This window comes from Vicia villosa, linkage group LG4, assembly GCF_029867415.1.
Source record: "Vicia villosa cultivar HV-30 ecotype Madison, WI linkage group LG4, Vvil1.0, whole genome shotgun sequence".
In the NCBI taxonomy this organism is placed as follows: Eukaryota; Viridiplantae; Streptophyta; class Magnoliopsida; order Fabales; family Fabaceae; genus Vicia; species Vicia villosa.
Window position 1 is genome coordinate 130,148,993 of NC_081183.1, and position 15,112 is coordinate 130,164,104.

Below are 15,112 nucleotides of genomic sequence, written 5' to 3' on the forward strand. Positions count from 1 at the left end.
TTTTTTAAGCGGGTTAGGCGAGGCGGACCAACATAAGGTATCGAGTCGAAAACCTCAGCCCAGTCCCCCCAAAATGGCAGGTCAAACGGGTCGATCCGACGGACCTGACCCATTTTGCCACCCCTAATACTGATGCATCTCCAAATTAAATTTTGACATAATTAGGGTGTCTCTTCAATTTGGTTTGAGGAATGTCTAAAATAAGTGTGTGAATGTCTAAGTTTAGGAAAAATATAATACTTCTAAGTGTATTGTTGTGTGTGAATTTGTATGTCTAGGAAGAACATAATACTTTTATATGTTTGGTTCCACTTCTATAAACTCATAATTAATTCTAGAGAATATAATTGATTCTCATTGATTTTGAAGTGGTTGGTTTTTTAAAAGTATAATTGATTCTGCGTTTATAATTGATTTCGATTCTAATTGATTTTGAGGTGTTTGATTTTTTAAAAGTAGAATTAATTCTGTCTCTATAAATGATTCTACTTTAAAGTTATAATTTGTAGCTTCTACCTTTAAAATTGATTCTAAATTATTTTTATATTGAAATTTTTTTATTAATTTATTTTTACATATATTTATTAAAATTAATTGCTAACCAAAAATAATTTTCATATTAGGAAATTGTGGACCAATATGATTTTTCTTTTATTACATATGCATGGCTAACAATTAAATTAATATAAGATGTACAATTATTTTTTCTTTTTAAAAGAACACATAGAAAGAAACCGCGTCAACATTAGTGTTCTTTTGTTCCACCTCAGACAAGAGTGCAGGTGTGAAGAAGAGTAAGAAATTAAAAATACACATTTCCCCATAATAGAAAACCCTTCATCATTCCTATCTTATGAATGTGTCAGCTAAGAAACCCTCAAGAACCTTCCTCACTCTTTCTTCCACATTTCATTCTCTTACTTAAACCTCTCTTTCTCTCCCTCCATAATTATTCTTCATTTTCCTTTCTTCTTTTTCCTCACACCTCTCTTTTACTCACTCACCCTCTCCCTCTCTCTTTCACAAATGGATAAAAACGATGATCCCACCATACCCAACTTCAACAATGAAAGTCCCAACATTCCCAACAACTTCGATTCAAAAAGCTACAACCTCAGTGGCAAAATCATGCTCTGCGCCATAGTTCTTCTCTTCTTCGTCATCGTTCTAATGCTATGTCTCCATCTCTACGCTCGCTGGTACCTTGTCCAGTCTCGCCGCCGCCGCAACCGTCTCCGTCGCCGCAGTCAGCTAGTTTTCTTCACCGACAATCCAACAACGACCATCTCCGTCACCACATCCCGCGGCCTCGACGGCTCTGTCATCGCGAAACTACCCTTATTCTTATACGATCCGGAGACTCACCCTCACCCGGAAAACGCCATGGAATGTGCGGTTTGTTTGTCGGAGTTTGAACCCGGTGAAACGGGTCGGGTTTTACCGAAATGTAACCATAGTTTTCACACGGAATGTATTGACATGTGGTTTCATTCTCACTCCACGTGTCCACTTTGTCGCGCACCGGTTGAGACAACATTCGAACCGCAACCCGAGGTTGTTATAACGGTTAGTGAAGCAGAATCCGGTTCGGGTTCTGGTTCGAGTCACGGTTCGGTTTTGGAAGACGAGAATTTGAACCGGACCGGGAAAGAGATTTGTTCGAGTTCGGTTGGGTTAAGAAGAAAACCGTCTTTTACGGGAGTGACTATTGAGGTGCCTACGAGGAATGAAGAGTCGTGTGACTCGCCGTCGTCGTTTCGGTCGCCGATGAGTCGCATGTTGTCGTTTAAGAGGATGCTTAGTAGGGAATGGAAAGGGAGCGTTGTTTCTCCGTCGTCTTGTGGTGGTGGTGGTGGTTGTAGCTCGGTGGGTGAGGTGAACTCGAAGGTGGAACACGGTGGACAAGGTGAGACTCAGTGAGTTGAGTTGAGTTGACTCGAGGGTGCTGACGTGGCGCATTTTTTTGAAAACAAGAAACGTGTTTAAAGCGGTGGGTGGCGCGTGAGTGTGAATATGAGAAGTAGTTGAAATTTCAAAGAATGTATGTTGTATGTAACAGTCAACGTAGATATTAGAAAATTAGTTCATTTAATATTTGTTTATTGTTTATGTTTCAATTTTCAAAGATGGAATAATGGGACAACACGAGAAAATGAACTGTCGTTGTTATTGTTGGACTAGGTGGTGTGAATAATTGAGATAAGTCAAGGAGGAAGACAAGATGATGTTTTAAAACTTGAGAGTTAAGACTTTTCTCAACAAAAAAACTTAAGAGTTAAGAGACTTGTTCAGCAAATCTCATTTTGTGAATGAAAAAAAACCAATATTTTTGTAACTGTTTTAGTCTGCATCTAAAAGAAAATGGTTTTTTGATTTGTGTGTTCATTTTGGGATTATGTTGAAAATGCAAATGTGTCCTTAGTGGCAATCACTCATTTATGTTATGGTATTTTTGTTTGGGTCTTATTTTTCATATATGAGGATTTATGTTATGGTATTTTTGTTTGGGTCTTATTTCTCTTATATGAGGATTATATGAGGAGTGCCAGGATTATATGAGGATTCTATAATGGTATTAAAAAAAATGATAAAAAGAAGAAGACGGAGAAAATATTAGAGAGAGATATAGAGAAAAGTGTAAAGGAGATAATTAGAGACAATAAATTGAAGGAGAGGATCCAAATCCGAGGAGTGCTAAGAACAAGAACATTTTTTTCTCATTATTCTTAAACTTTTATTTTTTTATTGGTTGAATGGTTGAAACAGGCTTTGGCTAATATGCATAAGGATTTTACTTATGCACCATGCATAAGCCTACATAAGTCGATGGATCATGTTTTTAATCCAGTATTGAGTATTGAGTATTGAGTGGTGAGTATTAAGTATTGAGTAATAACAATTGATGTTTAGAATTTGATTCAATGATCCAAGGGTCCATAATAATCTATGCATGGTGCATAGATTTTTATCTATGCACGGTAACTGCACCTGTTGAAACATGTGTAAGTCTTTCATTTTATAAATAGATTTTATAATATGGTAGAATTTACACATGTTTCAATTAATAAGAGAGTGTTCATAGATTTTTTTTATCTTCTAATATTCACTCATCAGCAAAATCTTGATTTGGGGTATTTATTGTGTTAACACAAATTTACTATAGTCTAATTTCAAATGAACGGCATAGATAATTTAGAACATATTTTAAGTATTAACAATTGAAATCTCCAAAATCACTTATAATGAAAATAACAATTGATATTCTCCACCCAAAAAAATAACAATTGTAATTGTCCTCATTAACAATGTGTGCCTACAAAAAAATACTCATAATAGAGATAAAGTTTTGCAAAATGAATATGTATACGGATAATAGGATATAGGCATGAATCCATAATATCAACTTCGTCTCATATTTATTTATTTTAAAAGAAAAAATCACATTAAACTATATAAATTTCTATTTTTTTTTATAATTCTATAATAAAAAAGTTTAATTTTCATTAATTTTGTTAAAAACTAAAAATTATGATATTTTTTTAATTGATAGATTTTCTTAAGAAACTCTTAATTCATCTCTTGGGCTTCTTATTCTCCATGCGCGTTGTCAAAAATGCCCTCTGTTTTCGTAGATGGATCTCCGAAAGCGCATTTTTGTCAAAGTTCATTTGTTTCGTAGATGCATTTACGGAATTCTTCCAGTTATGCATCTACAGAAGCATTTGATTTTATATTCGCGTCAGACTGCTTCTCCTCCCTCATTCTCACACTTTTCATCTTCTACCTTCTTAATCTCTCTCAACCTCAAACATCAAACTTCTACCAAACTTCATTGTTTTCTCTCGAGTTCGGTGGTGAACGTCAACATCAACGATCAACACATTCCAATAACAGATGATCAAGCCACCAAAATGAGGTTTGTTAAGTGGCTGAAACAGTGACAGACGCCATTGTTGCTTTTTGAAGTGTCAGAACGCTCTGTAGGTACATCTACGGAACAAATGAAACGTTAGGTAGTTCCGTAGATGCAGCTACGGAACAAAACCAGTTTTTTAAAATGTTGGATGCTTCCGTAGATGTATCTAATAAACATTTCCATGTTTGCACCTACGAAATTAAAATTAATTTGTTTTCCTTTTGTTTTTATAAGTTAATTGTATTTAATCCAACTTTATTTGTAATACAATGCAGACGCTATGGCCGACCTGTCATACCGACTTATACGTGGGAAGGTTGTACAACATGTCTCCGTGCAACGTGCACTGATGCATGTAGTCTCACAGGTGACAGGTGGATCCTCCGTTCTAGTAGAGGTGACAGATGGGGCCACGACGCAGACTCACCCGGAGCATAGTGGACGGGGGCCTTCCACATCTACTTCTTCATCCCAGAGGCGTCGGGATGATGGTGGGCGTTCCTCACAGACGCCCTCCACCCGCAGACGTCTCTGTGGTACTTCTGTTACTCTTGTGCCACCTCCGACCGATGATGGATCTCCCGTACCACCTCCTGATGGTGTTGACATATTGCACGATGAGGCTGATTGCTTCCGTAGATGTATCTAAGAAACATTTCCAAGTTTGTGTCTACTGAATTAATTTTTTTTCTTTTGTTTTTATAAGTTAATTGTATCTAATCCGATTTTATTTGTAAAACAATGTAGAAGTTATGGCCGACGTGTCAAACCGACTTATACGTGGAAGGGTTGCACATCATGCCTTTGTGCGACGTGCACAAGTACAGGTAGTCTCACAGGTGACAGATAGATCCTCCATTCCAACAGATGTACCTGACACCTCCGTTTCAGCAGAGGTGACAGATGGGGCCACGGACGCCCTCCACCAGCAGACGTCTCTGTGGTACTTCTGTTACTCCTGTGCCACCTCTGATCGATGCTGGATCTCTCGTGCCACCTCCTGATGGTGTTGACCTGTTGCACGAGGAGGTTCATGCGCCTGAGGCGCCTGTGGGTTACCCAGAGGGTCCTTCAGATTTATTCTTGTTGACAGGGTACGCAGATCTTACAGTCAGACATGTCTGGAACGGAGAGGTAAAATTTCATAAACTTATTACTTTTTTGTCATCAGTGGAAATTTACTATTTCTAACTTTACTTGTTACAAACAATGTGTTCTTTTGAAATTTTCAGGATAGGGATTCCCAGAAGCTCTACAACCACAGGCGAAAAATTGCCTCTCTGCAGCAGCCTACGGAGTCTTGGTTCCAAGACGTCCTTACAGTAGTGATACCTATGATTTTATTGATATTTGTATTTTGATTATATTTATGTACTTTATTTTGATTATGTATATGATACTATTTGAATAATTTATACGACGTATTTTGTTGGTGTATTATATTTCATTGCCTTTAAATTGCACTATTTTGATGTATTATAATTTGATGTTCATTTTTTGTTATAAAAATTAAGTTTTGGGGTGAAATGTAGTTGATTTAAAATATAACAGAATGTTCCATGGGTACATCTACGGAACACTCTGTTCTTAACACCTTCCGTAGATATATCTACGGAAGATTTCCTGAACTGAATTAATTTGAATTTTTTCAACGTTCACTATGTTTTTTATGCTTTCGTAGATTCACCTCCGGAAAAAAAAAAAACGAATTTTATTTTAAAAAAAGGTACTTCCTAATGTGTATTTACGGAATCAAATAATATAATTGAAATTTTATCATGTAGCTAAAAATAGGATGGATTGAAATATTGCGTTTTCTTTTTACTATAAGTGCATGTATAAAGGTTGGTACCTAAGTTGATATAGATTCAGAGATATAGAGACGGTACCACCCATTAGTATCCCTAATTTTAAGAGATGTCAATACTTATTTCATTCTCGTCTTGCCACTACAAAATTTAAGTCACTTTTGAGATAATTTTATTTTATGTTATATGAAAGTTTAAAAAATTAAATTTATTTTGAGTTTCAAAATTTTTAAATAATTGAAATAAATTTCAAATTAAGAAGCTTAAGAAAAAATAACTGTATTAAAAATAAACATAAAAATATTGTAGTTATAGAGTTTAAAGGTAGTGCACTGGCAGTATAAACTAATTTTACACATACAACCAATCAAAATCCTTATATTTATTATGTCATATTAAATTTTTAAATTAAAATTGTACTTTAATTGAATACATGATTGTGATTGTTTAACAGTGTAAAATCAATGCATATCTCTTTTTCTCTATATTATATTTAATTCAAAAATCCATACTATTAAATGTACTTCATATAATTTTAAAAAAATTAAAAAATTAAATTTTATAACACAAACAAATTTTAATTTTAAACTTATTTTTCAAAATCAAAAACCAAAAGCTCACTTCCACTCTAAAAGAACTCTAAGATGAATATAGACCCACTTTAGAAAACGTATATAAATTCATATTGCTATTGGAAATCCTAAAATGTCACATCATTATTATCATTATTGTATAATGTCACACTCTTGAAAATTAAAAATGTCTTTCCCTCATTCGAATCGAAGATGTATTTTCTAGATCACCCAAATCACAACCAAATGCGCTATTCGGAGTTCTGTCACACGTTAAACAAATTATAGTCCGAAGAAGTATCTCCGTAAGGTATTTGGGTGCATACAGAGATGCATCTCCGAATTGTACGTTGAAAAATTTCTAAAGCGTGATAAATACAAATAGGAAATTATTTCGGAGATGCATCTCGAAAACTCTCCCTGAATCACATCAGAACAACACTATTGTCCAAACATTCAATTTTCATAAGACTAAAATTCATACATTAACTTATATTAACTTAATGTAAAATCAAAGTAAATTTAAAGGTAAGGAAGGATAAACATTCATACATTAATCAAAAAAATAGTCAGGATAATTCATACATAAAAAGACTCCAAAAATATATTCGAAAACAGCAAAAACATAATGCATTCCAATGTAAATTTCTCGATATGTCTGATCCCTGCCACCTGCGCCACATGTACCATACAATATGCCGTAATTCGGCAACCATGGTTTGGACGAGGACCAACTGGGGAGAAACATTCTCAAAGAGTCTTACCTTTATGCCTTCTATATTCATCTCTGCAATACGCCGACATACCGTTGTCATGCTCTATGCGTGCTCATCCCGAACCTCAATTACCTCCATGTTGGTTAGCCTAGGTGGTTCTCTTGAATCGTCTACTGTCACGCTCCTTGCCTGCTCATCCTGAACCAAATTACTTTTGAATAAGTCGTGTTTACGGAGATGCATCTTTTAATGCACTTTTTACACATACGGAGATGCATCTCCGAATTTATTTTTTATAATAAAGGCGCATTTTAACTTGGTATGAGAAATGGTGAAAATAGGTGTGTCCGGAGATGCATCTCCGAACGTTAGAGACAATATGGACTTTTCGCAGTGATGTGAGAGCATTATAAAGATGGAAAGAGCATTTCCCATCGATCTTTCACCAAAATTTCAAAAATCATATCGATCTTTATAGCCCAAAATAGAGTATTAAAAACAAAAACCACAAGGAAATATGTCTCAATGTTTATAAGTGTCATACACGATTCATAAATATCACCTTAAAATAGAAGCATTAAAAGAAACGTATCCTTGCTTTCTAATGTTCAAAAAGGGCATCCTTGATTTTGAAAGAATGGGCAACCTATTTTTTTTTAAGAACTAACTTGCCACTCCCTAAGTTGAACCTCACACTTCCCATATTTTGATAATTTTCAAACTGACTATGAATAAATTTGAGTTAAAAAATACAAACGAAATTTTCGATAGTATACATTTCGAAAGTTTTGGTAAAAAATACAAGCGTTTTTATCGGAAATTTTGTAATTTCCTATAAAAACGCTCACATTTCAGAATAGTTGGTAAAATCATGACTTTTTATTGAAAATTTTAAAACTTCTGATAAAAACACATACATCTCGAAATTGCTGATAAAAATTTTATGAGTTTTTATCGAAAATTTCTGACATTTTTTTCAAAATTACCGATAAAAAAACTCAAGTAAATTGTGATTTTTTGTCAGAAATTTTGAAATTTTCAATATAGTTTTGAAATTTCAGATAAAAATTCATACTTTTTTAAAATTGATATAAAATTGATAGGTTTATGCAAGGATATAATGATAAAAACATGTAATATGGAAGGAGCAAGATATAAGTGAGAGGGATGACAAGTTAATTCCTTCTATTTTTTAGTGCAGAAATTGAAGCAATAAGACTCCCAACTCATTGCAATTGAGCGTATTTTAATAAAGAAAATTGTATTTTGAGGAAGAGAATGTTAAGTGTTAGGAGATATATTTTGAGACTATCATTCAATTACACATACACTTAGTATATAGTGTTTACTGGTATATCAACACTTAAACAGTTACTTGAGTAACAAGCTAACCAAGTTATTTACAATTCTCATGTCATATAGTACAGGGTTTCTTGCTAGGTTTATTGCAAATTGTCAATTTGCAAGATGATGGGCTTCTTCACTTCAACCTTCATTTCCTTGAGTACAGATCCAATCCATATTGCTTGATAAGCAGCATATCACCATGCTATGTACTCAGCTTCACATCACAAGATCAGTACATTGCTTCTTTGAGCATTCTAAAATTATGCTCCAAAGAACTTGAAAAAATATATCTAGTGATGCTCATTCTATCCATTGTCTCTGCACCAAACATCAGGAAAGCAAGCAATCACTACATCTGGCTTTGTAAAATGACATAGCCTAGCATGCCTTCATGTATCTCAATATTCTCCTTGTTGCATTTATGGTAAATATGACAATTATTATAAGAATGTATGGTTTTACATGATATCATTACATCAATTATTTAAAATTACAATAAAACCAAAAATCAACACTCTTTTTTAAACATTAATTATGAGACAGAAAGAGTGTGTTAAGAATGTGGTGTTACATGGAGATAATGTTACATCAATAAATTACTTCTTTTCCGCAATTGCAATAATATTACAGACCAAAACATAAAGAATACTATTTAGTGACAACTAGGACTAATGACTACACAAACATAACTACGGGTAAGGGTTAGACATCCAGCAAATGTCTTAAACTAAACCATTCCGGGATGAGTGGAATAAGCTGCTGTAACAGTAAGTGTCACCCTGCTGAATGTAGGTTAACTGGCTCGACAAACGGAGATCTACGCCGTCTCTTGGATGGAGGAGAGAATTTCATAGCACTGACCTTTCCAAGGTTTACAGAAAACTTACAATTGGTAGGTGATGCTAACTCTGTTAATCCATGTTTCCTAGAAGATGAACTGATAGGAGACTTTTCTCTCCTGATTTTTTTCTTTTTCTCATCTTTTGTCAACGGATTTTTTGTTGGAGACTTTGCTCGTTTTTTGGCCATACCAAACTGTTTCGCAACCTCCTTTTTCTTGTCATGCTTTAGGAGCTTAACATGAAAAGGATTAACACCTGTGTAGCAAAGAGATTCCCCGGGAACATCATGTCTTTGTAGTTCGACTTCTCCATTGTTCACCTGAAAATTTGCGTAACTCGCATTAAAAATTCATTGATCATTCAATTAATATGACACTTAAATTCATCAACATCATAATATAATATGAAGTAAAGATTGCTTATAAGGGACTTACCAATTGAAGGAGTGAAGAGAAACTTCGAGAGATGTCATACTTTTCTTGTCCCTTAACCAAATCAGAAAAGGGCAAGACACTGCCACTGCTTTCTTCAAGGGATAGTTTTTCAAGAAGTCTTTCACCGTAGTCTCGGAATTCAAACGGTGGGTGTGAATCCTATCGCATAAAATCAATTTGTTCAATTTAAAGATCTAAAAAAAATATTAAGAAAGTTTATACCACGTCTAAAAGATGAATTCACCTGTTCTTCTAAGTTTTGCTCAATTCTTTGCTTCCATGTTGAAACTCTCGCAGCCATTTCTGTTTGTTTCTCAGATTCAGCTATGTTAGCTAGGAGAGCATTCTATATGAGGAACAGTGGTTACCAATCATATAACAATAAAAAAGGACTTGAGCAATTTAGCATTTGTCTCAGTTTCGAAACAAACTTTATAACTTTACAGGATTTCTTTTTCTCGGTGAAAATTTTTAGAATGATAAAATGTGAACACAGAACGATGATAACAGAAGCCAATATAGCATATTTCTACAATTTATAAGCAACCACTTACTTATACCCAAAAATAAGAAGGATGGGGCTTTTTACCAGATGAGAGCGGCAGAGATCTTCCAAACTTGTCTGAGAATCTGGAAATTCGGTATCTACAGCTTCACCAGCATTAGCATGAGCATCATCACCTCCATGCTGTTAATTCAAATATATAAATCGATAAATATATTCGAAGATGCCAAGAAGCAATTTTAAATGTATAAACTACCAAGTTATCCCAACCTCTTTATTGAAAGGGTGTTGGTCTTCATCCATGAAGTCGTTGCCAGGCATATCAAAATCAGGATATCCATTATCAAATTCATTATCATCATTGTCATCTTCAGTGTTAAGAAATGGTACACCGGTTTCATTTCCCTCCTTGGTAAGAGATTCTCTCAGCTGCAATTAACATAACACATTATTAACACTGAAGAGTTATATACTAATATTGGTGAACAGAGCATCCATCAAAAAGTACCGTCTCATATAATGGAAGAGTAGATTGAGAATCCTTTTGCCGTTGTTGGGCACATTGTCGCATCTCCCACATTTCCGTGAGCTCTGGACTGATAGGACCATGCAATTTGGCCGGTGGAAATAAGGTGCTCATAGATACTCGATGTCTCACATTGATTCTAGTTTTTCTTGTAGTTTTCACTGCAGGTACATCAAAAAGAAGGAACATAGGTAAGTTATACAATGACATGAAGGCAGATTGATGATAAAAAGGGAGTAAGAGTAACCTTTGCGAAAGGGCTTTACTCGCAAGTTTCCTGTTTCATGAGGATTCAATGGCTGCCATGGATCTTCATCATCTTCATCAGAATTGTCTGCATCCCTTGGTGCATCAAATCCATCATCCATATTAGGTCCAAAGTTAGTGTTATCAAAACCAGCAGAGGCCGGAGGACTGAGCCGAGCTTCTTTGTCTTCAAAACTAATATTTTTAGGAGAGAATACGGTATTAGTACGCTGACTCTTCGCAGCTGATTTATGAGCACTTCCACCAGAACGTCTAGGAGAGAGAAAGCCTTTACGAGTTGAGGTTGCTCTGTTAGTACCATTATATGCCGTACCAGCTTTTCCCGTCTTCATATACTCATTAACTGCAACAGCATCAGATGTGTCCAATAAAATAAAATCCTGGTACAAGTCTGTGGTGGACAGCTGCAATAATTCATCATACCATTAGTAATCAAAATTAAACAAACACCATTATATTAACAGCTCCAAGTAATTAAGATACCAGATAAGACTCCAATTCCCCTCCATCACCACCAGTATCTAAGCAGTCACCTTCAAGAACAACTAGATTTGCAGGGGGTTTTACGAAGAGATCCAAGTTCACTTCTTTGCCTGTTGAACTATCCAGGGAATTCTTTTCTTCAACTGCAATACAGAAAAAGTTTAGGTAATCTGGCAATTGCAACTATATATATATAGTGAAGCAAAGCATTAACTATGTAAAGGATATTTTAAAGCACTTGGTGAAAGATTGATAGGAGGAAGAGTAGACAGAATGTATGAGACAGCCAAATAAGCCCAAACAACCAATTTATGATAAACAACTTTGATGGAAATTGTTGTATCAATAATTCAAAACCAAATAAGTCTAAATAACAATGCTAGTAATAGATTATAAATTTCCTAAATAAAACTAATCACGATGATAAAAAAAACCTTGTGTCATGGTTCTGGTTTGATGATTTAGTCAAATAAATTTCATTGGATAGGTACCTGGGATGTCATCCAAGCCCCAGAATTGATCATTTTCTTCGTCAGCAACAGTAGTGGAGGGACCAGCTTCATTATCAGGTTGGATGGATTCTCCTTCTACCTGATCTGGCTGTCTGCCCAAGAAACATTAACCAAAATTAATGGTTCTGTCTGTAAGGTTTGCATAAACTCAAATACATTGTCATCTAGAACAGATTATTACATCTTAGGTTATGTATTATGGTTTGAATTTGTAGTTATATCTACCAAGTGTCTGCAAAAAACACTTGCAAAAACTTTAACTGTTAGGTGAAGACAACCAACCCACCTATACAATGGAGATGAAAACATTGAACTCTTGACAACTTGATCCTACAGGCCCTAATACTCTAATACCATGTCAAAGATGAAGTTCCAAAATCTTAAACTGATAAGTAAAGAAACATTATTAGTTTAAAATCTCTAACACATTAACAGGTTCTATCAAAGGGATTATTTACAATTACAGTCTCCCTTCTAAGGTAAATCTTTTAAGGCAAACCAGCAACATTGCTAGAGAGCAAGCGAAATTGAAAACAAGCAGTAGAGTAAGCAGCACAAAATATCAATATACTGCACTACTACCTCTGTTATTAAACTTGGCCGCTCCGGCCGTTATTTTGGCACGGAACAGCAAAATCAAGAAACCCACGTCAGGCCGTTCCGTTCCGTCACATTTGGGTGACTCGGCTGGAATGAGCGCAATAATGGGATTGGATTCAAAACAACGCCGATTCAAAGCGGCCGCTCTGCCCGCGTCAGTTGTAAATGATATTACCCTTAAATTTATAAAGGTTATTTTAATGAATTTTAATGGCCTTTGCAAATATGTTTTGCTCAAGACTCCAGACTTTTATTTCTAAATATGAATACTCCATAAATTTTGATGAATTTATTTTAGTTTTTGACAATTATGTGTTTACTAATATCAACTATATTAGTATCCGCGTCACTTAAATATCGGCCGTTATGCTTTCCATTCCATTCCATTTCTAGAGATGGCCGCGTTGAGCCGCTATCCGAGATTGATAACATAGACTACTACAGTGTGAGTGTATTCTAAAAACTGAACTATAACGAGTCTACACTTGACACTCTTACATTATGATAATAATGACGATTCTAACAAAAAATAATCTTGCATTTAGACAACATGTGCCAAGAAATGTACCAGCTAACAAAAGAGTAATCTTTGGCATATACAGTCATTGCCTCCTTAAAACAAGCTTCAGTACAGGTGAATCTTCATATGTAACATCTACATCCCAGACCATTGCCTATTAGTTTAAAGACCATACTAGATAGTGTACATGAAATTGCAACTATGTTTACTATATATTTTATATCAGCCGTTATTGTTTGCATCGGGGGTTGTATGTCAATTCTCTCATTCTTAATCAATGTTATGATTCAGAAATAAGAGGGAAAGACATAGGAATTTAACAATTTTCCAAATGAAAAACTTAATAACATCAGCAAGGTTTTGAAAATTTGCTTTTATCATTTGATTCCAACAATATCTTCAGAAAGATCTCAACAAAATTGCTGGTGAGTTGGTGAACTTACAATGGCAATCCATGCAACTACGAAAAGTTCTAAACACCGTAACACTTGAAGGCTTATATTTTCATGCCTCATATGCCTCATTGATTTAATTAATACAAAAAGAAAAATACTTATCTATAGAGCCTAAAGGCCCCGTTCAGCCGGTTCTTCACCTAACTAATCCTAAATGGCATCTTTTAAATCAATTAGAAACATATCGTTGGAATACTCTTTTTTTTTTGGCAATTTTGTAGATACCGGATGAAAAATGCCTAAGGCACTGTCGGTGAGTATTTTTTTTAAATAAATATGTTTCCTCATATTACCAGCGAGGTATTAATTGAATTTCAACCCACATAGTGAGTAGGGGCAAGGTTGCAGGTATTTTGTATTTTGATCTGATTCAGATCGAATCTAATACACCAACCAACATGAAAACTGCAATCACGTAGAAAAAGGAAATATGTAACAACTCTGAACACCCTTCAAGAACACTATATGACTTAATTATATTTCTTTGCCACCATCAATAACAAATTTTTAGCTTGTACACAACCCCCTCTCCATATTTTTTTTAAAGCTCGGTATCCGATCTTGCGACCGAGTAATCCAAGGGAACCAATCCCATCGTCCACTTGCGGGGCCCATTTAAATTCACAACAAAGCTCGGTATGGACTAGCCCAACACATGAATTGTTAGCATCTAGCGGGATTCGAATCTGAGAGTTTGAAACGAGCACCCTCTCAGGACCCAAGCCTTCACTAATAGACCAACCCCTGGGGTTTCACTCTCCATATTATTAAAACAGATTGGAAAACAAATGCTGAAACATTAACTCAAAAACCAAACCTTTTCTGAGAAAGGAACTCCAAAGCACGCAATACCAAGTTGTAGAGATATTCAACTTTTCGACTATACACCTGTATTGAACCCTGAAGCAGTAGAGCAGCTACAATTACCCAGAAACAGCTTATTCAGTCTAACACACTACTTTTACACAAATCAAACAATTGCAAGTAAATAAAATTGGGAACTTTTAAAAGAAGAACCAAACCTTCAGCAAAATTGACATGAATGTTTCCTTCTTCTTCGCCAGTGATTTCACCAGAGCATATTTTTATCAAATACTCCTCAAGTTTCTTGGCTAAGTCGACTTCCCAATTGGATTGCAAGTCACGCTCCGCATGAACCGCGTGGAATGCTCCTCCACTCGGTTCCGATGTGTCTTTAGTCATCTTCAATAGACAAAATTACAACGCAAATCATAGTAATTTCATCAAATTCGAGTCCCTGAGAAAAGGGGGAAAATCTAGGGTTTCAACGTTCTGGCGAAGGGTTAAAGATATCTGTAAATAAAAAAACTAGGGTTTTGAAATTCGACGAGAAACGCAAAATGGGGTGGTTACAAGTTAGGAGCTTGTGTCAGTGAAGCGCAGAGAGAAGAGAGAAGGAGTAGCTATGGCAAACAGCGAGAGAGAGAAAGAGAGGAGAGAGAGGATTGAGAGGAGAGAGAAAATGAAGAGAGTATTCGAAAAGTTTTGGATATGTTTTTCCCGCTCCTCAAACAAAAGTGAGTTTGGGCTAAACCCTAGGCCTTGATCCCACTTATGTTCTGTTCTTCAATCTTGTTTTTCATGTTTT

At 35.3% G+C, this 15,112-nt stretch overlaps 2 protein-coding genes across 2 annotated transcripts; one reads left to right on the top strand and one right to left on the bottom strand.

Moving 5' to 3' along the window:
• Positions 1–821: 821 nt before the first annotated feature.
• LOC131599670 (RING-H2 finger protein ATL2-like) lies at positions 822–2,157 on the top strand. Its single transcript, XM_058871952.1, has one exon. It carries the CDS (start codon positions 1,027–1,029, stop codon positions 1,918–1,920), a length of 894 nt encoding a protein of 297 aa, XP_058727935.1. The 5' UTR covers positions 822–1,026; the 3' UTR covers positions 1,921–2,157.
• Positions 2,158–8,855: 6,698 nt separating this feature from the next.
• On the bottom strand, positions 8,856–15,055 carry LOC131595217 (condensin-2 complex subunit H2). Its single transcript, XM_058867515.1, has 11 exons — positions 14,526–15,055; positions 14,321–14,420; positions 11,908–12,020; positions 11,417–11,559; positions 10,914–11,337; positions 10,649–10,827; positions 10,411–10,569; positions 10,225–10,323; positions 9,880–9,981; positions 9,636–9,794; positions 8,856–9,520 (listed from the first exon to the last, which is right to left on the bottom strand). Exons 1-11 carry the CDS (start codon positions 14,704–14,706, stop codon positions 9,134–9,136), a joined length of 2,046 nt encoding a protein of 681 aa, XP_058723498.1. The 5' UTR covers positions 14,707–15,055; the 3' UTR covers positions 8,856–9,133.
• Between the last annotated feature and the right edge of the window lie 57 nt (positions 15,056–15,112).